The 21,975-nt window shown below is 41.8% G+C and overlaps 2 protein-coding genes across 7 annotated transcripts in view; one reads left to right on the top strand and one right to left on the bottom strand.

The window, feature by feature from the left end:
- Window positions 1-10,796, bottom strand: part of PIGN (phosphatidylinositol glycan anchor biosynthesis class N) — a 98,636-nt gene extending 87,840 nt beyond the window's left edge. For 2 of the 3 annotated variants that reach the window (XM_014872420.2, XM_088170480.1), the window contains exon 1: window positions 10,747-10,796. The gene's annotated coding sequence lies outside the window, so the exon portion shown is untranslated. Of the gene's footprint in view, window positions 1-8,193; window positions 8,401-10,746 lie in introns of all 3 variants that reach the window. The other variant, XM_088170471.1, reaches the window with a different exon arrangement.
- A 433-nt stretch (window positions 10,797-11,229) lies between these two features.
- The window catches only part of RELCH (RAB11 binding and LisH domain, coiled-coil and HEAT repeat containing), a 74,961-nt gene continuing 64,215 nt past the window's right edge, over window positions 11,230-21,975 (top strand). For 3 of the 4 annotated variants that reach the window (XM_088170453.1, XM_014872422.2, XM_088170461.1), the window contains exon 1: window positions 11,230-11,725. In XM_088170453.1, the coding sequence (XP_088026579.1) occupies window positions 11,245-11,725 (481 nt within the window). In that variant the 5' untranslated portion in view covers window positions 11,230-11,244. Of the gene's footprint in view, window positions 11,726-12,027; window positions 12,116-21,975 lie in introns of those variants that run through there. The other variant, XM_088170458.1, reaches the window with a different exon arrangement.

Below are 21,975 nucleotides of genomic sequence, written 5' to 3'. Positions count from 1 at the left end.
CAGTACCTTCCATAGGCCTTACTATCACAGAGCAAAACACAAGCTTTGCTCAAATTCTGACTGCATTACTTTATTCTGTTAAGTCATTGCCTATCCCACCAAGAGGAAAGAAAGATGTTCTGAGTCTTGTAGGTAAGAGATGCATGTTGCAACCTATTTGGCACGTGTCATTTCTTACTGCCCACCCAAACATATCACTTGTTACAATAGAATCCTGGAATCCTAATACAGTTCAGACAGCCAAATCACCTCTTCTATAGACTCAGCCCAACTAGTAAGCTATGTATCAGACTCCAATTTATTCCTTTTTTTCTATGCTTTCCCCCTTCTGTCACCATCTCCTAAACTATACAGAGCCGATAACAACACTGCCCAACCCCAAGTATATCAGACCTTAAACGCCAATATAATATTTTTGTTCAAAGAATTTGGAGGCAAAAATCACAAAGCCGGCCTGGATTCTTAAACAAAGACCCTTTTCAGATCCTTAACAGGAAAGTACTAAAGATGCACTAAGCTACTCACTGTCTATTACATGCAAGTTGCTTACATCAACAGAGCAAGTAGAAAATGAGCAGTGGCAAGGTGATGCAAGGGGCTCCAGGAGACCTCAGAGTTTCTCACTTCTTTGGATGGTGTATACAAGCAGAGGAGAGAGTGAAAAGATGATGGCTGCGATCATCTGAGAGATAGCAAGAAAGCACCAGGAGACACTTTCCTAAAGCCTAAGAGATTAAAGAAAGAAAAGCACTAAGGAGCTTCTGACTGCAATTTATTACTTTTCCGGAATAAAGTGATACATGGAGATTAGAGAAGGTTTTTTTGGTAGTTCTCTTCCCTCACTCTGAATTCTCAGGGAGAAAGTTAAACTCCCAGCTGGTGGCAAATGGGATGAAGAGATCTTTTCTTTCTTTCTATTCACACCTATCAAAACAATACCAAAAAAATCCTGCTATTAGCCACAAGTTCCTCACCAGCAGCCACGTCAGTGCAAAGACTAAAACACCCATACTGTGAAGGTGGCAGGGGAGCAAGACAGTTGCAATGAGCCACCCAAACCTTCTTCACATGAGCTTTTCCCTCTTTTCAAGTTCCTCTGTAATTTGTTCACTGTGTTTTTTCAACCTTCTTTTTGATGCCATAAAAGCTACATCCACAGCACCAGGCTGGACCAGGTCTCTCAACAATTAACAGGAAGGCTGACATAATTCAACACAGATGTAGATGACTTGGGGAAAATGAATGCTAAGTTGCATTGCCTCTGAAGTTATAATCTCTCAGCATTATTTATAAGGCAAAGAAAACAATACTTTTACTGCAACACAGTCTAGGTTCTTCATACAAAATGTAACATTTCCCTGTTATATTTTTCTTTCTCCAAATATGCAATAAAACATGCACAAAATACTGCATGGAATAAGCCTCAATGGCAGGAATATTTTCTTAAGGACAATGAAGTGTCAAAAAAAGGACCTCAAGGTACATTAGCAATTTCTTTTAGAGGGACCGTGCTTCACTAATACTGTCAAGTCTGTTGATTAAAATGAAGAAAATCCATTGGAAATGCATTTTCAATAAGCATCAATGGCCTTGGTAAGTATCTTTTACGGGAAAAAGAAATAGACCAAGAATGGCTGCTGTGCTTCTGGCTGACTAATATTTTTCAACTAAACAGTGTTTTGTATGTTGTAATTTAACTGTCAAAGCTGTGACTGTACAATTTGTCCACACATAAAAAATGATCCTTTTCCTTAGGGCAGAGGAGCAAATTGAAGTTGGGTGGTCTGACAGTACTTTGCATAATATGACAGGTCTACAACATCTAAGATGGTGTTAGCAGTCCCTACCCTACTCTTCTACTACTTCAGATTTTTAAAGAGCTACACTAGTCAGGAAATGCACTCAAGTCATTCCTGCTGTCACAGCCCACACCCATTGACTGCACAAGGTTGTAATTTATAGAAGAGACCTACCAGCCAATTCTGATTAACTCATATTTTCACCCACTACTCACACATAGGAAATCCTAAATCCTCATCTTGACTTCATCATATATGAAGTGGAAAAATGATAAATTTCCTCTTCCTCTTTCCCAAATTTTCATTTTCTTTTTCTATTGAAGCATTACATACTCTGCCAGACAATGAAACTGTGACTACAGTATTTCCACTTGCTCTGGCACTGAAGTGGCTTTTGTAATTCGAACCATCTGTTTAAAATTATTTAATGTTCAACATCTTCACTGAGCATTTTAGGGATTATAATAACAAATGACAACTGTTTTAAATTTTAAATGTAGTTCAGTAAAGCACATCCAAACCCGAGGCAAAGAGCTCAAAGACTACTTAATTTTCTTTTTAACATCACTTGATAATCAAAATTACCCTGCCTTCCTAGAAAAGTCTCTTTTGCCAGAATTTCTCAGGGAGAAGTTTGACTATGGCCTACAAAGCATCAACGAAACATCAAGTGTTCCAATAGATGAACATACTGCAAATCAGTCACTCCAGTGTCAGCCCATGCAATTTCCTCTGAATTATCTTTAAACCAGGAAAAAAACCATACCTGATAACAACACTGACAATGGGATAGCAGTGATAAGGAAAACAAGAGCACTTCATTAAGAAACAATTACCCTTTTGAGGCATGAAAGAGAAAACAGAACATCATCCTTCATTACCACTTGTTAGCCAAGTGAAGGCAAAACATGGAATAGAAATTTAGCATTACATCTACTCAGGATGCTTGCAGCTAAAAATTCAGAACTCAGAAAAAACAAAGCCCAACAAGAAGAAATCCTGAGTGATCTTGCTGTGAATTATTTCACAGGTCAACAGCATTTGGAGGACCTATGCCTGGTCTCAGGAAGTATCTTCAAATCCTCTTGCCTATATCTTGATTTCTAAGTCATTCAGCAGTACTCTATCAGCAAGTCTTCTTCAAACACCATCGTTACACTGCATATTTTCATCTCAACATGGACTGTTTAATTTTTTTGTACCACCAAAATTAGCAGATTCCCTCAGACTTCTGCATTCTTGAATAAAACAAAAAAAAAAAGCTTTTTCCTATAATTCTTCTTAAGCCACTTGGAGATTTTGTAGACAGATTCTTCATATTAAAAGTTTTATGGAACACTTCTGGGGAAAAAACATCAGCCTGAGAGTGCCTAATAAAACACCAGATTTCACAGGCCAGGGTAAAAGGACAAGTGGCACTTAAGAGAACCCAAGTACATGGAAGGCAGCTTGCCACAGCAGTCTTCTGTCTTACTGGAGCCCTCCCTCCCAAACCAAGGCTGAAGACCCCCGAAGGTATTTTTAAAGTCATTTGCAATAAAACTACACAATAAAGCAGAAGTACCAATACAAGCATGACAGTTCTGCCCTTGAACAACAAAAGGGGCAAGGATCACACTTTAAAATCATACAACAAATATTAATGTAGACCACACAGGGATGAGGATGGGAAAAACAGAATATTCAGCTGCACTGTTGTAAAACTAGTTTGCAAATGTGTTTTATGTACACACAGAGGACAAAAAATACCCTTTAACAAAAAAAAACCACAAGCTTGACATATGTTCTACAGAAGCTAGTATGAATAAGGAAGGCTTAAAAAAGTTGGCAGAAGTTGTTTTTCCTTCTATTAAGTTACATTTTCTTATTGAGAGCAACCATTACAAATAAACAAGAATTGTCATACAACAACAAGCACATCTGTTGACTGTCATACATAGGCCTCTGAAAGCAAATTTACCAATAGCTGCAGTTTGAAGGAAAAAAAAAAGACAACCTTCCAAGCATACAGTAATACTTTCACAAAAGGCATAAAGAAGTCAAATAATCAATTTATAGTTTGCTACCTCTTCAAAAGTTTGGGGGTTTTTTTCTTAAAAAAAAAAATACTCCAGAATTTTTTAGGTTCAAAAGTTCTCCTTAGTTATGCTAGCAAGTTGACTATAATGTGTAGCTGAAAACTATTCAACGGGCTAGCATAATCTACATTTTACCCATGGAAAACGCCGATTTTTCCCCATGTAAAATTCCGCCCCGCGGAAGGGGTGGGGGGAGTGCCCTCTCCTCTCCGCCCACCGCCGGGCGCTCTCCAGGGTCCTGCACCGCGGCACATGAACAAACCTGGCGAATCCACCCTTCCAGTTTCTAAAGAATTGCAACAGGCAAATTGCGAAGTGTAGAAAAATGCTAAAAATGATGGATTATACCCCCTTTAAAAGGGCATCGAGTGTTAATGTAAGCATACACAGTATTTGGGCAAGGATACTTTGAGATCCAGTAAGAAATCCTTATGCAAAGGAATTGCCTTCCCTTTAACTCTTCCACCAGCAGCCATACTTGCAAGCTGTTCACAAAGGAAGCATTTCCCCAAGCTCCCATAAGAGTCAAAAACCACAGAACTTATCAATTACTGCAGCCTGAAATACTGACATTCACTTCAGAACAAAGTTCTCTGTGGTCCTACATCAGCCACGACTAACCAAGTAGTTAACATTCATTAGCATTTACGATACATCAACTTGAAAACATTCTCTGCTGAACTCTTGTGAGCTTATATTTGTTTTTATTATAAAGCCAAGCCACTTTTCATTTGTATAACAGACCTTTATTTTTCAGCCGCTGACTCACTCTAATAATTAATGGAGACAAAAAATTATTCCTGAAAACAACCAGTATTCTCCTTCTTTGAATATGGGGAACTGCTGATTTAAAATTATACCTCCCCAGCACTCAAACTCTTTCGGCAAATTAACAAGAACAGATTCACTGTAGAGAAAAAAAGAGCTCAAAACCAAAAGTTCTAGGGAGAAGCTCACAAACCTGGAGAACACAGATAGGCAACAACTCTCCAGTTCTCAGATTTGAGATTAAGCTGATCCGTGGGTCAGTTATTCACTTGGACCCTGCCACCTATAGAAACTCTCTTGTAAATAAAAGCATATTTTTCGAAATACTTTGTGCCACTGTTAAGACTGAGACTACCAGCCCTTTAACTGGCATTCCCACCAGTCCTCTATTCATAAACTCTCCGTGCCTTTTTTTACAGACCTTTCTCTCTGACTCCTTCGTTCATAGACCTCTCTCTGATAACTCTGACTCCTTCTCTTATTGGCAGCTTCCCACAGTACTGATTCCTTTTCTTACAGGTAGTTCCACATAGCTCTGTTCTCCTTCTTTCATTCTGCATGACTGCCTCACCCCAAGCTGTCCCTTTCCCAGCCACCTAACCCTGACTGTCCCTCACACGAGCACACATCCCTTACCTGCTCACAGCACAGCCAGCAGCCTCCTGCTCTTACTGCAGCAGCCCCTGGGTCTCCAGCTCCAAGTGCCTGGAGCTACGGCCAGAGAACCCAGCCCTTTATATCCCCCGACTGACTGGGCAGGCACAGGTGCTTCCACTCCTTGGTAATCAGTACAGCTGCAAGTCATGGGGGAAGATTGCCTCCTGCACTATCCTTGCAGCCCGGCTCTCCGCACCTTGGGACCAGCAAGGCAAATCTATTTTATTAGGTATTTTATACAAAAAACAGCAGTCATGAGGGTAGCAGTTAGCAGAATAAGAAAGAGGCTTTCACAGTTACAAATACTGCAAGAAAAACCAAGCCAGTACAGCTGCAGAGAGCTGCCCTGTCTTCCTCTGCTCCTGCCCACTTATTCCCAGGCCAGATCTCTTCTTTGGGCTGGCACAGCCAGGTGTACAACTGGATAGTTAAGCATTCTAGAGAAAGAATTCAACTGAAAATAACCTCAAGGGGAAAAAAATAGCAGGAAAAATAAGATGACCTGGCTGTAGTTTAGTTTCCTTAATTCCCAACACAAACCTCTGTTGGCAACAGTACAGGATGCCACCTCCTCCTAACAAAAGGCCTAACTCAGCATGTTCAAAGCATGTCCTCATATTCCCTCGTTCTTTAAAGCATGCATCCCACATTAGTTGCAGTCAGCAGGCCATATAAGGAAAAAAATGCAGATTTTTTTGTTCAAAAAACTGTGCAAACACTAAATTGAAGAGGAATAACATGAAGCAAACAACAAAAGCACAGAGCAGCTTCCCTTCCCTACCTCCACTGTCCCTCGCGGTAAGGCAGGGTAAGGCACCCATCCCAGAGTCTCTGCATCACCCGTGTGGGCAGCCTACTCTCCAGACAATGTGCTACATCTTCCAGGCTACAGTGAACAAGGCCCAAGTAATTCAATACTCAAATGTCTGCAGTGTCATAAAAGGTCACATCTTTGATTCACAATTTATATTTCCACAGTCAACTGTAACAGCAATTTTTCCTTACATGTTCATTCTCACAAAAACACGGCATAAAGCCTGAACCAGTTTTCTAAAATTCTCCTTAGGTTCTTAGTGTGTTTGATGTCTTTTTCTGATGGTAGGCTTCCAAATACTCACTGTTCACTGTAACACTTGAAAATAGCTGTTTTGGAGGCAGAAAAACACAGCCAAACTTGAATTCAAGGGGATTTTGGGGGGTTGTTTTGTTTAAGTCAGGCCTTCACATGATTTCATGGGTCATTGTCACATTTTTGCTAATGCTGAAACTATGTCCAAGTGCCCCTTCCCACACTGCTGTACTACCTTTACTTAAAATCCCCATTTAACAAACCCTTTATAAAGTAAGTTTCTCTGGGTAAAGCTACATCTGAATGTAATGCACAAGTAAGCATTAACTACTGATACAGGCTGTTCTCATTAAAAAACATTCCCTTGAAACTGGAATGGACGGATACAATTTCAGAGACATGGCAGAGGTCTTTAAGCACAAGCTACCAACATTATGAGTCTCACCATTTGCATTACTTGGCTCCTGCAAAATATCAAAATATTTTAGAGCTTAGCATCAACAAACCACTGAAATTCATTTTTAAGGCCTGAAAACAAACATGAAAATCATAATTACCTTCAAATTTCTTTTGAAAGGAGGCACAAGTTAAACTTCAATAAACATATATAGACAAAGATTCAGACGGCTCAGTTTTAGAAGAAAACTTAAGCAAGAGTTGGTAGAACTCATAGATCAGCATTATTTTAAAGTAGAAATCAGATTTGCTTCAGATAGATCTCTGTTATATCCCTGTGCCCTAATTGGGATTCCAATCATAAAAAAAGCTACCCTACTTCTTTGTAGGACCCACTAGAACACATTAATTCATCAACTTCAAGTATTCAGCACACAAAAAAGCCCCAGTATGTACCTAATAGAACTAACTTATTTGACTGAAAGGAATCTTGTCTGTGGAAGCTGAAACAAAAACCCCCTTAAAGCTTGACTTAGGCTGTGTATTCACTGCCTGTGAGAATGGCTGGTGTGGCACCAGAGTAGTGCAAAAATAAAATACACTTTACACACTCATGACCCCACAAAACAACAGAGGGAACCTGAAACTGGTCATATGTTTCAGTTCATTAAACTCTCAGACATTAGCTCAAGATTTAACACTCCTACCAAAGTCAACTCAGTAAAAGCAGTCTGGGGTTTTTTTAAGTCATTTTTCATCTCAAGGACTATAAATTTAGAAGTTCATGAAACAAAACATGCATAGACTAAAAAAATTATTTACATCACCTCCTCCAAAAAGAACTCTTCAGATTTTTTTTGTACAAGCCCATGTATTTTGGACTCTTAGCTTTCCAAGATGTATTTAGATACGTTTTTCTTCAGACACAGTACTCAAGTCCTTTTAAAGTTAGAACGAAACAGCAACTCCAGTAAGAGACAAAGCAGCTTAATGAACAATCTGCCTCTCTCAGAATGACTACTGAATAATTAACTTGCAGCTGTCTGCCTCAAGTAGACTTATATAATGCTCCATTTCCAGAACTCATGTAGCGTTTTCTGCCCCACGCATCCTCTGAGGCACTACACTTATCAGGTTTTCCTCTCCGGTTTCTCAAAACAATACCCCTTTGGCATATAAGAAGTTGTTTTGAGCATATTGTTATAAGCACATTTTTCTATCTACACTCTTCAATCCTGGAATACACATTTCAGCAAAGTCGGCTTTTTCCCAGCTATCCATATATTATTTTGGAACAACTGAGCGACATCTGTAAATATTTAATTTAGTTTCACAAATGCAAACAAACGTCTTCCAAAGCACTCAGACAGTGAAATGCTTTTAAATTGATTTGCGGCGTGGAAGAGTGCAAAAAGTTTGTCCTTACTGGCACAGCACAGAGAAGTGGGCAGAAATGAGTTTCGGAAGAGAAAGACAAATGCGAGCGATTGGAGTCCCTTCCCAAGCGCTGCAAACCCCGCGGATCGCCACCAGAGGCCGCTGCAGGATCCCGGCAGAGTTCTCCCTCCTTCCCAAAGGAAGCAAAGCACCAGACCCAACTTTCGACAAATTTCACTCTGAACACGCTCTAACTCTCCAGAAAGGAAAAGAAAAAGCAGAAGGTTTCGTTAAAGGGTCTCAATTCCACAGGAGCAGCAACAGTAAAATGTTTTTGTCCCTATTTTTATTGTGATCCCACTGGAATTTTAAAGCATTTTCAACACACTGCTATTTTACTTTATGCTACAGCCAGTTCATGCTCTGCCACTTAGACTCTTTTCTGGGTATCAACAACATAAAACAATATAGCAGTAATAAAATCCAAAGTTTATTATAGGACAGAACACTAAATTGAATATAAAATTTACAGAAAAGTTATGCAAATCCAAAACTGGAAAGCACAGTCTTTTACAGCACACCACCTTTTAGATCTCCATGTCACTGCTAAACATAGAAGTTATTCTATTACCAAGAGTTCAGCCCCAATACGCAGGTCCCAGTGGATCAGCTTTACACAGAGCTTCCCTTGGTGGGAATGGAACAACATTTTCAAAGAAACGAAACAGAAACCGGTGCTGGCCCTGTTCTGCAGTTTCCAGTGAGCTGAACTTCCTTCAGTAGCACACCTGTCCTGCTGCTACACTCCAGCTTCAAGTTTTTTTGCCAGGGAACAAAGTAGCCACTTTGCAACATTTTTTTAAAAGTGGTAACTTCACACTTCCAGATGCACAACTTCATGGACTCAGAACCCTTCAGGTCGGAAAAGGCTTTCAAGGTCATTGACTCCAACCGTTGACCCAGCACTGCCAAGTCCACTGCTAAAACACATTTCCAAGTGCCACGTTCACAAGTCTTTTGAATCTTTCTAGGGATGGTGATCCCACCATGTTCCTGGGCAGCCTGTTCCAATGCCTGACTACCCTTCCAATGAACAAATTTTTACTAAGATCCAATCTTATACATATTAGGAAAAATTTGAATGGCACAACTTGAGGTAATTTCTTTCCCTCCCATCACTTGTTACCTGGGAGAAGAGACCAATCTCCACCTTGCTACACCCTCCTTTCGGGTAGTTGTAGAGAACAGGAAGGTCCTCCTAAACTTCCTTTTCTCCAGGCTAAACCACCCAGCCCCCTCAGCCATTCCTCATCAGGCTTGTGTTCTGGACCCTTCAACAGCTCCACTGCCCTTCTCTGGACAGCTTCAGCACCTCAATGTCCTTCTTGTAGTGAGCAGCCCAAAACTGAGCACAGGATTCGAGGTGCAGCCTCACCAGTGCCAAGTACAGGGGACAATCAGTGCCCTGCTACTGCTGGCCACACTGCTGCTCGTACAGGCCAGGATGTCACTGGCCATCTTGGCCACCTGGGCACATTGCTGGCTCATCTTCAGGCAACTGTCAATCAGCACTCCCAGGTCCTTTTCTGCTGGGCCAGCTTCCAGACAGTTTTTTCTTGCAGCCTGTAGCTCTCCCAGATCCCTCAGCAGAACCTTCTCAACCTCCAGCAGATGAGCCCTCTGACCCAACAGGACTATCATCCTACTCCCTGTTCCCTTTATCTGGCTCAGGAGCATCATGACGGTAACTGGCTTTGTCATTAAAGAGTGAGAAAAAGAAGACACTTCGTACTACAGCCTTTTCCTCATCCTTTACCGTTGTTTCCCCTTGCATTCCATAAAGGATAAACGCTCTCCTTAGCTCTCCCTTTGCTGCTGATGTATCTACAAATATATTTTGTTGCCTTTTACAGCAGTAGTCAGATTAAGTTTTAGGTGGGTTTTGGCCCTTCTAATTTTCTCTCAGCATAAGCTCACAACATCCCTGTAGACCTCCTGACTTGCCAAACCCTTCTCCCACAGGCCATCAACTTACTATCCACCTGTGCTCACGCCCTTCCTAATTGCAGCAACACCTGATGCTGGGAGATGGCTCACACACCCACTGGAAACACAGAGTTACAGAACCACCTCGGTTGGAAAAGGCCTCTGAGATGATGACATCGACTCCAACCCACAACCGAACACCCCCATATCACCTAGACCATGGCACAGAGTGCTGTGTCCACTCTTTGCTTAAGCACCTCCAGGGACAGTGACTCCACCACTCCTTTAGCAGTCCAATGTCCATCTGCCCGGAAGCCCTCATAGGGCGCTGCTTTCCCTGGGAAACCCTACCCTGGCCCAGTCAATGCAACCCAGCGAGAGTCTGAGCCCCCAGCCCAGGCTCTGAGGGCAAGCCGAACCCTGCATTCCTCCCCTCCTAGCAGCGTCCTGAGGCTATACGGGCTAGGGTAACGCCGTGGAGGCTGCGCAGCGGACAAAGCTTTTATGGAAGCAGAGAGGCGCAGCCCGTGCCCACCCCCTTTCCCGGGGCCGCAGCCCCAGGATCCACCGCCCCCTCCCCGCAGGAAGCGCTCGGCGCCCACGCGCCAGAACTCACTCCTCTTCCCCGCCGCGACCCACAGCCACTTCCGCTTCCGCCCACCCCGGCCCCGCCCAAAGCGGCTGCGTCACGAAGCCCTGCCCCCTCCCCGCGCCCCGCCGCGGGCGTGCCCCAAAGCCACGCCCCTTAAAACCGTGACCACGCCCCCTAGCGTCGCTCTCCCCACGGGCCCCGCCCAATACGGAGGGGGCGGGGCCGCGTGCCGAGGCGCCGCTCGCGGTTGGCCGCGGGAACTCTCGCGCGAGCGGGGATCCGGAAGCGGCAGCAGGGCGGGTGGGAGGCCGCCGAGGAGGCGGCGGCGGGCAGTCGCTGTGGCCGCAGGTGGCGGCAGCGCCCGCAGTAGCAGCAGCATCGTTAACATCATAAGCGTCATCGCAGGGGCCTGGCAGCGGCTCGGGCCCCGGCCCCGCCAGGAGCCGTTTCTGTGGCGGCGTGTCCGCGCAGGCTTTGCTGCGGTAGCGCCCTAGCAGCGGTCGCGCCGCGCCGGGCTGTAAGATGGCGGCGGCGGCGGCCGGCGGGGGCGGCAGTGTGAACCCCTTCCTCAGCGACTCGGAGGAGGACGAGCCCGAGGAGTCCCGGCCCGGCGGCGGCAGCAGCAGCAGCACCGAGCCGGGCGGGCCGGCGTACCCGCAGCAGCAGCCGGAGCCGGCGGCGGGGAGCCCCGAGGAGCTGCCGGGTCTGCGAGCGGCGGCGCCGGGCGATGCCGCCGCGGGGGCAGGGGACCTGCCGCGGGTGCCGATGGACGCGATAGCGGCGCAGCTGCTGCGGGACCAGTTCCTGCTGACGGCGCTGGAGCTGCACACGGAGCTGCTGGAGAGCGGCCGGGAGCTGCCCCGGCTCCGCGATTTCTTCTCTAACCCGGGCAACTTCGAGCGGCAGAGCGGCACTCCACCCGCCGGCGGGGCCCTGGGCAGCCTGGGCGGGAGCAGCGGGCTCGGGGGAGCCGGTGGCAGGGAGCCCGGGGCCGGGCAACTCAGTAAGTAACCCTGACTCGGGGCCGGGGGGTGGCTCCAGGAGAGGGAGCAGCCGTCTGTGGGAGCGCTGGGCTGGGCGCTGATGGTTCTCGGTGTCGCTGGGCGGCCAGGAAAGGCTTTTGGCATCGCTCCTTGTTGCTGTCATTCCTTGCTCTCTCTAACCTGCGTGGGACTGGGGGAGGCTGTAGGAGCGGGGCAGCCGGGGGATGAGTAGGTGGGCTGTCAGAACCGGTGTTACCCTGTTCCCACAGGGATAGTTTGATAGAGCTTCAGTATCTCTGTGAACGTCACGGGCGTTTGCCAAATGTGGAAGAAATGATTTTCAGCAGCGTCTTCAGTGCTCACTGCTAAGAGATAAATCGGTGCTAGGAGAAAGAGTGGGGTGTTAAGCCGTGAGTGCCACATTTAAAGTCTAAAAACTGTCAGAAATGGGGTATGCGGAGCCAGGGTGTTATTTCTGCTGGTGCATCTAAAGATAGGGCTGAGTTTCACAGGTCTTGCACAACTAATACAATGCTTCCTATAATTAACGCTACCCTGTTACCAGGTGTCTGTAATCTTTGGCTAGCCAACGAGGTGGGTAAATATACTGAGTTTGGTATAAGTTCAGGGAGCAAAAGGAGTGCAGGTATTGGGACAGTTGTCACATAGCTGGCCTTAAATGCTTTGGAGCTTTAAAAGTAGCGTACATGCCTTAGAATAAAATAATTTGTGTGCCTTGTCAGTGTTGCTGTCGAGACACGAAGGGTTCTACAAAGGAGGTAGCCTGTGGAAGTGGCTTTGGGAAAGAGAAGCTGACCAGCCACCGACTTTTGAGGACTTAATGAACTCGTGGGAAAGTATTGAAAGGAATTGTGGGTAGCAGACAGGTGAAAGACTTAATTATGTGTTTACCAAGATACCTAAAGGCGTTTTGTGAATAGTCCTGTATTTTCGTTTCTTTTAAGAATTTCTGATGTTGCAAAGACACGAAGTTGCACTTTAAATTTGGAAATAACTAGTAGCATCTGGATGGCTGGGATAATAGAGACATCTGAACTCCAAGATATTAGTGCATTTCAAGGTCTTTCAAAAATGTATGCCTTTTAAAAACAATTTCTGCTGTGTTGTTTATATTCTGCTTGTCTTGTTTATGAATAATTAGAATTTCATGCTTCTCTTTGTCTAGCTGAGATCTTCAGTGTGGTCTTCCTCACGATATAATTAGTGAATGTTGGAAAAACTTGTGCTTCAGGGCTTTGAACTGATAAAAATTTCTGTTTCATCCCCAAGCTGCTTCCTTGGGGATTCCAGTCAATTAATCTGATTGATTAAATATTCTCTTTTTTTTTTTGTTAACATAAGACACTGTTTCCAGTTGTTGATACTGCACATACTCCAGAATTAGCAAAACGGCAGCATGTGTAGCTGTGTTATGACCACAAAAAAAAAAGCTCTCTTGCAATCTTAGACTAATGTACACTTAACATAAGAACGTCTTAATTATTATTTTGCTGACTTGCTAATTGATAGATGCCTGTGGGATGTCCCTATTAAAAAAAAGAGGGAGGAGGCCATACAGTGGAGAAGAGAGGGAAGGGGGGACTAACGCTTAGTTTGGACAAGTTTAATAATACTGAAGTGCTAAAATTAAATATCATGCTAGACCTTATTCTAAAGGTGTCTTGAAATCTGATATCTACAGTAGGTTAAAGAGTGGATTTCAAAGGTGTTTTTTTGTTTCAACAGTGATTCAAAAGGGATTTCACATTAAGTGACGTTGAAAGGTGACAGATGCAGAACAATTAAAAAATATTTTTATGCAGCTCAAGTAGCTTTTTTAACAGTGCCATCAGACTTTCTTGCAGTCTGGAGTCTAGCATTGAGCTAGCAATTGTGACAGTGCCGTTCAGACTGATTCTGGTTGAACAAGAGCTGATAGTCTCATACTTCTGTAGTTACGTCATTTTCCAAATACTGAAAAGTAGATTTCAGAAGACTCTGATGGGCTGAAAATCAGGGTGTTTGGAAGAATTCCCTTGCTTTTTTCCTAAGCATCTGGTATTTTTTCATTTAGGTAGGTGGCTGAGCTATAGTTCAGATCCAAGAATAAGTCTGAACAGTTTCTTAAGTTAGTCAAAATGTCCACTTTTGTTCAGAGATCTAGTTTGTTGTACCTGCCTTTATGAGAGAGTTGGCCATGTACCTTCTCTTGCTTTAACATGCCCAAAGGTATTTGAGAATAAACTACTAGTTCTCTTAATAGAAACTATTGATATAGAAAGTCGTGCAGGTTGGCATGATTGCCATTTCAAGGTCATGTGAATTTTATGCTTCAGTGAAAAAAAAGTTCATAACATGATTTTAAAAATTACTTCTACTGATTTCTGAAATCAGAATTTCTTCTCAGTGCTAGCTTTGTACCTGCTCCACCCAGCCCCCGAGTTAGATTAATTTATCTGGCTTTATTCTGAGGTTTTTCATAATTGGAGTGGATGCAGAAAAAGTATGACTGGCAATTCTTATTGAATGTGAAGTATGTTTGGAATGCTGCCTGAGGATTTCCACTGAGCAATAGAAAGCTTTCGTACTTTACGTGCTGTACAGAATGGGAGAATTTCAGTACAAGTGTTCATTGCCTAAAAGAACTCTGAGAAGTGCCAGTGTAAACTCTGATTGCGAGCTGGAATTTATTTCGGTGTGGTTTTATTTCTCCTCTTTGTCTTCAAAGACTATCACAAAAAGATTTTGCTGAAGTGTCATCGGATTTAAACAACCAGCATCATGTGGTCAGCAAGTGACTGAGAAGCTGTTTTGTCTTTGAACCATGCTTCAGAGCTCTTGGTTGCAACAGCAAATGACAGTCAGATGACTGGGATTTCTTAGTTCTTCGCAAAAACACCCTTCCTTTTTCCAGCAGCAGCAACATCACATCTACAAATAGACTAAAACATATAGTAATGAAATATTGGAAATTTATCTTGTGTCTAGCAACTTGGCTTTTCTAGTTTGAAGCAAATTCAGGCTGTGAAGGAGATAGCATTATTCCTTTAGGTGCCCAGCACCAGTGTAGGGTCATCCTTCATGTCCTGTATCTCAGCTAGATGTTCCCAGACTTCTGACAGCTTCTTCCATTGGTTTCAATAGCAGTAGCTGAATGTCTGCTAGAGCATTTTGATACCCCTTTTCTAATGCTACTCATGTGAGCAATATGGTTTGGAAGTCTCTCTCTCTTCTTGTATTCCAGATGTTTTACAAGGCTTTAGTCAGCACCTGCGTACTAAATATAAATTTTTGTCCCTATCATTTTTGCTTAAGAAGGTACAGCACAAATGGAGACACTCAAAATTTAGAAATAAAGCTGTGGCTCAATGTCTCATTGTGTTCCTGGACCACAAATATGTTTATTATGCACATGTCCATAATTCAAGCTTGTGCATAGTGGGTGAAGAAAACTTCTTTTTAATGTGATTAATATGATGCCCTTTGGTTGCTATGTTTGATGAATGCCCTCTCCTGAAGGAATGCACCTTATACTGGTAGGAGTAGTGTTAGTCTTAAAATGTGCCATTTATTATTTTTTTTTCTTTATTGGTACAAAAGCTCAACCTTCTCAGAATTTGAAATAGCTTTAATGAAAACCATAAAGAGTTTGAGCACTTACTTAAGTTGCATTTGTTATTTTCATGTGTAATTTTTTTCTAGTTATTGCCATAATAAAATTGTTTATAACTTTCTGGGGATTTGATTCCAATCATATTAAACTAATCCTTGGGCACAAAGATATAAAGTATTGCTGCTTCTTCATAGTAAGCTTCTGGCTTTGTTTATGACTTAAACATACTTTGATAAATATGGGTGTTTGATTTTCCTTTGGGGTTTTTTAGGGGGGAGTGGTGTGGAATATTGTAATGCATTGCTCCTTTTACATAGGATACAAAGTCTTGTAGCCTTTGAAATTCAGATGGATCCTACTGGAAAAAGCCAAGTGGGAAGAGCATACAGATACTACCTTTGTGAGAAGGGGGTGTCTTGGTAACAGCTCTTCTCAGTCCTGAATCACAAACATTGTAATTTTGTGTGGGGCTTTGCCATGACCAGTGTTTCAACAGATTTTTGTTCTGAATGAAAATATAGCAGAACAGGGCTACTTCCAAACAGTTCGTTATACTTCAGCTTATATAGTAGTCTAAATAACACAGGAAATTGAGAAGATGGCAAATAATTTTTGTTCTAATGACTACTTGTTAGGTGTTTTGGTGTTGTCAGTGCAAGTTTTTGGCTTGTTACTTTATGAAAGCAAGCAAAAATTGCTCGTCCTGTTGGCTGTATCTGCAGACAACAGGAGATAGACTGGCAACTTGTAAGAGTGGTTTTACTACCTGATTTGGAATGTGCTCCCCTGAGAAAGGATGGGATGGAAAGGTGTAGATAAATAGGTAATCAACAGATCGGAAAGGCTGATGATTGTCACTTTTGAAAGCATTTGAAAGAGTTCAAGTTTAGACATAATGCTGAAAGAAAAGGAAGTAGAGTTTGCTTCAAACCTGCCAGAAAAGAGTGATGCCTGGAGGAAACCTGAGAGGCTTGGTGGTGCTCTGGTGTTGGCTTTACTAATAGAGAGGCCAGAGGTTTTCCTTTCCTTTCGTGACTGCTTTAAACCCACTCCATTTTACTGACACTGGTGTTTCTGATAGGTTTTCAGTAACATGCACTTCATAGCTTACAAGCTACTTAAGGCTTTCACAGCTGTTGGACTTGTCAAATGACTAAAACTGGATCTGCTGGAAGCTGTTCTGATGGATGAGTCTAAGCTTTGGCTGATGTCTGTGTTGAGCTGATTTGGGATGTAATGGTAGATTGTTCAGGTTAGTCCCCATAAGTATGTAACTACACGAAGAAGTAACAAGATAAGGCAGCATAAGTTGACAGTTATGGACAAAGGAAAATAGAGTAGAAGCCTCTGTTACTAGGGAGGTTAATGTCGAGTTATCCACCGACCAGCAAGTGACTAGGATGACTACGTTGTATTTTCCCCTGTCATAACTTAGTGCATGTTGTAGTCTTTTAGGATCCTCAGAACTATGAGATGGGGAATTCTTTGCTTTTGTCCTGACTTCTGTTCTGTTCCTGTGCCAGAGTTCCTGTTACTTTTTGATGCTGAGGAAAGCAGAAGTGAACCTCTCTATATAGGCACTGTAGCTAGTTCAGTTATGTGTGAGTTTAACCATCCTGTGGCTGAAAGCTTCAGCAAAACAACCTGAATTTGTGCTGAAGCAGCACGCCATCCTTCTAATGGTTTTGCTGTTAGGGAAAGAAGAGGGTTTTTTGAGTTTTGGGGTAGGTGGAAAGAAGGAAATTAGAATATTGACCTAGAGCTTTGCATTTCAGAACCAGCCATTGACAACTTTTCTAAATTCATCCATATGTAATTTCAATTCTGTATAAGTTATATCAAATATCCTGTAGCTTTTTTCCCTCTGAGAATTACCTTTTTCTTAACTGAAGATGTGACTCATAAACTCTGTCCAGCTGAGAGAATGTTTGATGAAATTTTTACACACATTTCATTACCTAATAAAAAAGGTTTGTCTAGTATTTGCAAGCAAGTTATTATCAAGTAGATATTTGTATCAGCTGTGTTGGAAGCTGATCTGTGTGCAGACTATCTCTGCTAATTGGACTTCTGTGTTCTGTAAACACAGAATTAACGAAAATATGGGAAAAATCTTTTTCAGGATGTTCTTACACTTCCTAACTGAATAAAGATTTTTTTACAAAAACTGAGTTAGGTTACTTATGTCTATGGAACTCTCAAAAATACAGCTTGAGGAGTTTCTTTTAAGGAAAGGGTAAGTCCTGAAACCTTATACTGCTGGGTTCAAACTGACAACTCCATGTTTTCATGATGTTGTTTTTCTAGTGTATTGTAAAGTTGCAGGCTTGAGAAACTGAGTTGAAATCTCTTCTAGCACGGGGTAAAACACTGAGTAATTCAGTAAAGGCTGTAGGCCTTAGATATTTATTTATGATGTGAATGCCGGAGACATGCCACTAAGTATATTTAGTGTGTTGGACAAATAGTTAAAAAAACTGTAACTTTTTTTAAAGACAGACCAAGTCGAAAAAACTTTGGAGAAATAGTGAACTCTTTCTTCTAGTGCACTGTAGGGTAGAGGCAATTTTCTTCCTCCCTTCCTGCAATATAACTCCTTATGATAGTGATGCAGCTGATTGCTTTGTTGTTGAATTGAAGGAAATACTGTTACATGAAAAGTCACAGAATAAGAATTTCATGTTTATATAACAAGTGCTTTTTCATCTTATTTGATGTTAGGGGAGAGAGAAAGGTATGAGTTGTTTTGTCATTTGAAAGAAACTTTTGGAGTAAGAGAAACCATGGCAAAATAATCTCAGAATCACAGCACTGCCGAGATGAGAAGGGACCTCCGGTGATCATCTGGTCCAGCCTCCTGCTCAAGCAGAACTACTGTGACCTACAGATGGTTTCCCAGGATCATGACCAGATGGTCTTTTAAGTGTCTCCAGGGACAGAGACTCCCTCGCCGCTCTGGATAATCTGTGACAGTGCTTGGTCACCCTTACAGTAGAAGTGTTTCCTGATGTTCCAAAGGAACCTCCTGTGTTTCAGTTTGTGCCCACTGTCTGTGGTCTGTCACAGGTCACCACTGAGAAGAGCCTGGCTCTGTCCTCTTTGTGTCCTCCCTTCAATTATTTATACACATCATGACACTTCTCCTGAGCCTTCTCTCCAGGTTGAACAGTTTCGTCTTTCTCAGCCTTTTCTTAGAGGAGAAATGCTTTGGTCTCCCTTGGTCTGGTATTTTTATTAATTCTCTAGAAACCACATGGACAAAAGTTTTAGCTGGAAAATTTACTACTGTCCTAAGATAAATGTAGAAAACGGGCAAATCAGAGCTTACCGAGATTTAAATACGAAAAAACTGAGGCACTACAGTGCTTGAGACTAAAGATGGATATTATCCATACACTTTTAAGTAGTCCTTCAGCAAGGGCGACCGTTTAAGGACTAAATTGATACATTCTTGCTTGATGTTAGCCTTTAACAGAAGGCTGGGTTACTGCGACAAATGGAAAAATCCTTTTGGTGCAAGTTAATGGATATATTTTAGACAGTACAGTCCTGCAGCATCAAGCATATAGAGTTAATTTGATGCTGGTGATACTTTCTGATTTCTGCTAAAGCCAGCTGGGGTCAGGCTGGGAGAAGTATACCTCCATGCTTTGCCCTTAGCTGTTCTGTTTTGGGAAGATCTGCTTGCTCAAGAGCACCGCATCTTGAGCTACTCCTTGCACATCTGTAGGGGGTCAGGCTGGGTTTGATGCTTTTCCTAAGGTCACACCCCTCTGGACCTCAGTGTTCACTGCAGCAGCATCCAAATGGCTTTGTGCATGGCTGGCTTAATTCTTTCAGACTCAACTAATTCAGATGCTGCCTGAGAGTGTGTATGCAGTAAGCCTCTCTCCAAATCAGCCTTGTTTTGGTATAGCTCTCCAGGAGATCAGCCCAGGTGCATCTGTATCATAACCCAGTTCTGTGAGCGTGTTATTTTTGTGCTACGGTGTACGATCTTTTCTGTTTTCTATATGTAATTTCATCTTTCTGATGAGCTCCTGCAGTGTGCCTGTCATGGGAGTGAGAGTAATACTTCTGTGTTTCAATGAATCTGCAAAACATTTGTTTTACATATCTGATGATTGGGTTTTTTTGTTGTGGTTGGTTGGTGGGATTTTGTTGGTTGGTTTGGATTTTTTTTTTCTGTTCTTGGCCAGCAAGCATGGTTTAGTTTTCTCTAACCAGCTTTAGGAGTTTACCCTCATATGCTTCTTATGAATTTTTATAACTTGCTATTAATCTGAAGTAGGTAAGTGTATTGATCCTCTGATTTCAATCTGGTTTGGATTGCCCATCATGGACTAGTACTGAATGTGTGTTCTAGGTAATTGGCAAGTAGATTGTTCTGACAGCTTGGAAGTTAGTTTTATTCTAGCAGCTTTACTTAACTAAGTTTTTTTTCATTTGATGAGGGTCTGAAGTCTTCTTTTCAGAACATACCAACTTGGAAAATTCTGCAGGTCTCATTGGTTAGGAACATCTGGGAGAGGGCAAAAGAGGCATTTGAGTTGCGAGGCAAGGTTGGTAGATCAGGTGCTTACAGTTTAGTGCATGATGCAATGAATTAATGTAAAGCTTTTTGTTCCATCCCTGAGTTACCATAGCAATGTGGAATGTGTTGATCTGGTAAAATTTACTCTAGTAGTTCAAGATGGTTTAAAAAATTGTTATATAAATCTGTCTCCACTGTAAAGGTTGTACACTAGATCACATGACTGCTGCAATGGAGCAAGTTTGCGTTGCTGAAAGACCCAGCGTCAGTAAGCTTGGAACAAGTTGAAACACAGCAGAAATTTTATATGCGGCAGACTTATAAAACTGGTCAAAGTCATATTGCTCCGGAGATGTCTTATGAAATGTGGTACGGTTAAAATAAATTTGCAGTTTTATTTATGGGAAATGAAATAGTTTAATTAATTTATTCTTATGTATTGTACAACATATCTATTTCAGTTGCTATATAAGGTAGTCACAAATAGAAACTGAACTGATGATCACTTATTAAAGAGTTAATGATGTCTAATTGTTTGATTTAATGTAGAAAGGACTTCATTAAAACTCTGCAGATTTTCACATTATCCCACATCTTCTATCACACATGCTGTCTCTCTCTCTCACATTTTGGTTTATTCACATATGCATGTGTGTGGTTCAGTACTAATATGGGGCTTAAGCATGAACAAAGAAATACAAGACGAAATTTATTATTTTTCCCAATTAACCTTCATCTCCTGTTTTCCTGGCTTCTGCTATTTTGCTTCTGTGATATTGTGCAGGATAGCTGAAAATACAAATTATTCAAGGATATGCTTTTTCAGATTAGTAGCTCTAGAAAAGAGCAGGCCATCAGCTGCATGACCCTACTGGATAGTTTACTCTAAGTCTGGAATGTTTAAGGTAGGTAAAACACCTCACTTGCAGACTTTTTTACTGCCAGCAGAAATATTCCTAAAATGTGTATTTATACATCTGCATTTCCTGAATTGCAGAAAGGTCTGAATTTCAATAGTTTTCTTATTATATCTGTAGCACAGAGAAGAAAGTAAAAAAGTGTCAGACCTGAGTAATTTTCATAGAAGCTTCTCAGATGGGATCTGTTAAGAGTACTTGCTAATTTACCTGTATCTTTGCATATAAAAATTAGGTTGAGTGTCCTCAAAGTAAAGATAAGCTATACCCTATAAAATATCGGTACTATTGTCTTTGCAGATGTCTATGAATTTTTTTCAGACCTTTGATTTGCAGACACCTTAAAGTTTCAGCTTTGGTCTCTTTATGCATAATTTTTTTTTAGATGGAAAATTTTCCATCAGAAGTTCCTCCATGCAAGAAGGAGTTTATGTGTATATTGGGAGGCGGGACAGCTTAACTCATAGAAATAGCACAGCTCGTCAGGAAAAACTTGTGTGTGTTTTCTAAAGTTATATGGAATAATATGGCTATTTTAAATTTTGTCTTAGTAATAATCCATAGTTTATTGGTCAAAAAGCATTGCAGTGGGGGGCTTCTCACTTTTTAGAGATCTGAAAGAGTGTATCAGAGTAAATTGGGGTTTTTCCCACATACAACTGTAATTGCATGCTTTTCTGACATTTATAGTCCCCAATAACTTTCTTTGTATGATAGATCATAACTTTTGGAGTCTAATTTACTGCTGTGTGTTAAGGTGTAGCATATTTGTTGGTCAAATTATCTTGTTTTGATTTTTTAATTCATAATAAAATCAAACGTTAGCAATTCCCTATTTTAATAACTTTGTTCTACAAAACAGATTTTCAGTGCCCAGTTCAAGAATGAAGTGCAACTTATTTCTATTGTTGCAGAGAATTGTGAATACAATTCATATTGGGTTTTTTCTTACCTAGAAGTATCCATCAAGATGGTGATGCTAAGGAATAATTTTTGATGGCCTCAGTCATTCATTTATGTAACTTTGTGCGTCTGGTTTTATTCAGGATAAGCTAGAAGGCATTAACCTGAAATGGCTTCTAAGTAGGGTTGTACCTGATACTGAACTGGCAGGCCTTGTTTAATGTTTGTCCCTAGTGAAATCCTATGTAGTGAAAATTTAATTTAGTGAAGAGAGTGTATTATTATCATCAAAATTACTACTGG

The sequence above is a fragment of the Sturnus vulgaris genome, chromosome 1 (assembly GCF_052056855.1).
Source record: "Sturnus vulgaris isolate bStuVul1 chromosome 1, bStuVul1.hap1, whole genome shotgun sequence".
NCBI classification, from domain to species: domain Eukaryota; kingdom Metazoa; phylum Chordata; class Aves; order Passeriformes; family Sturnidae; genus Sturnus; species Sturnus vulgaris.
This window is presented reverse-complemented; position numbering and strand designations above follow the sequence as displayed.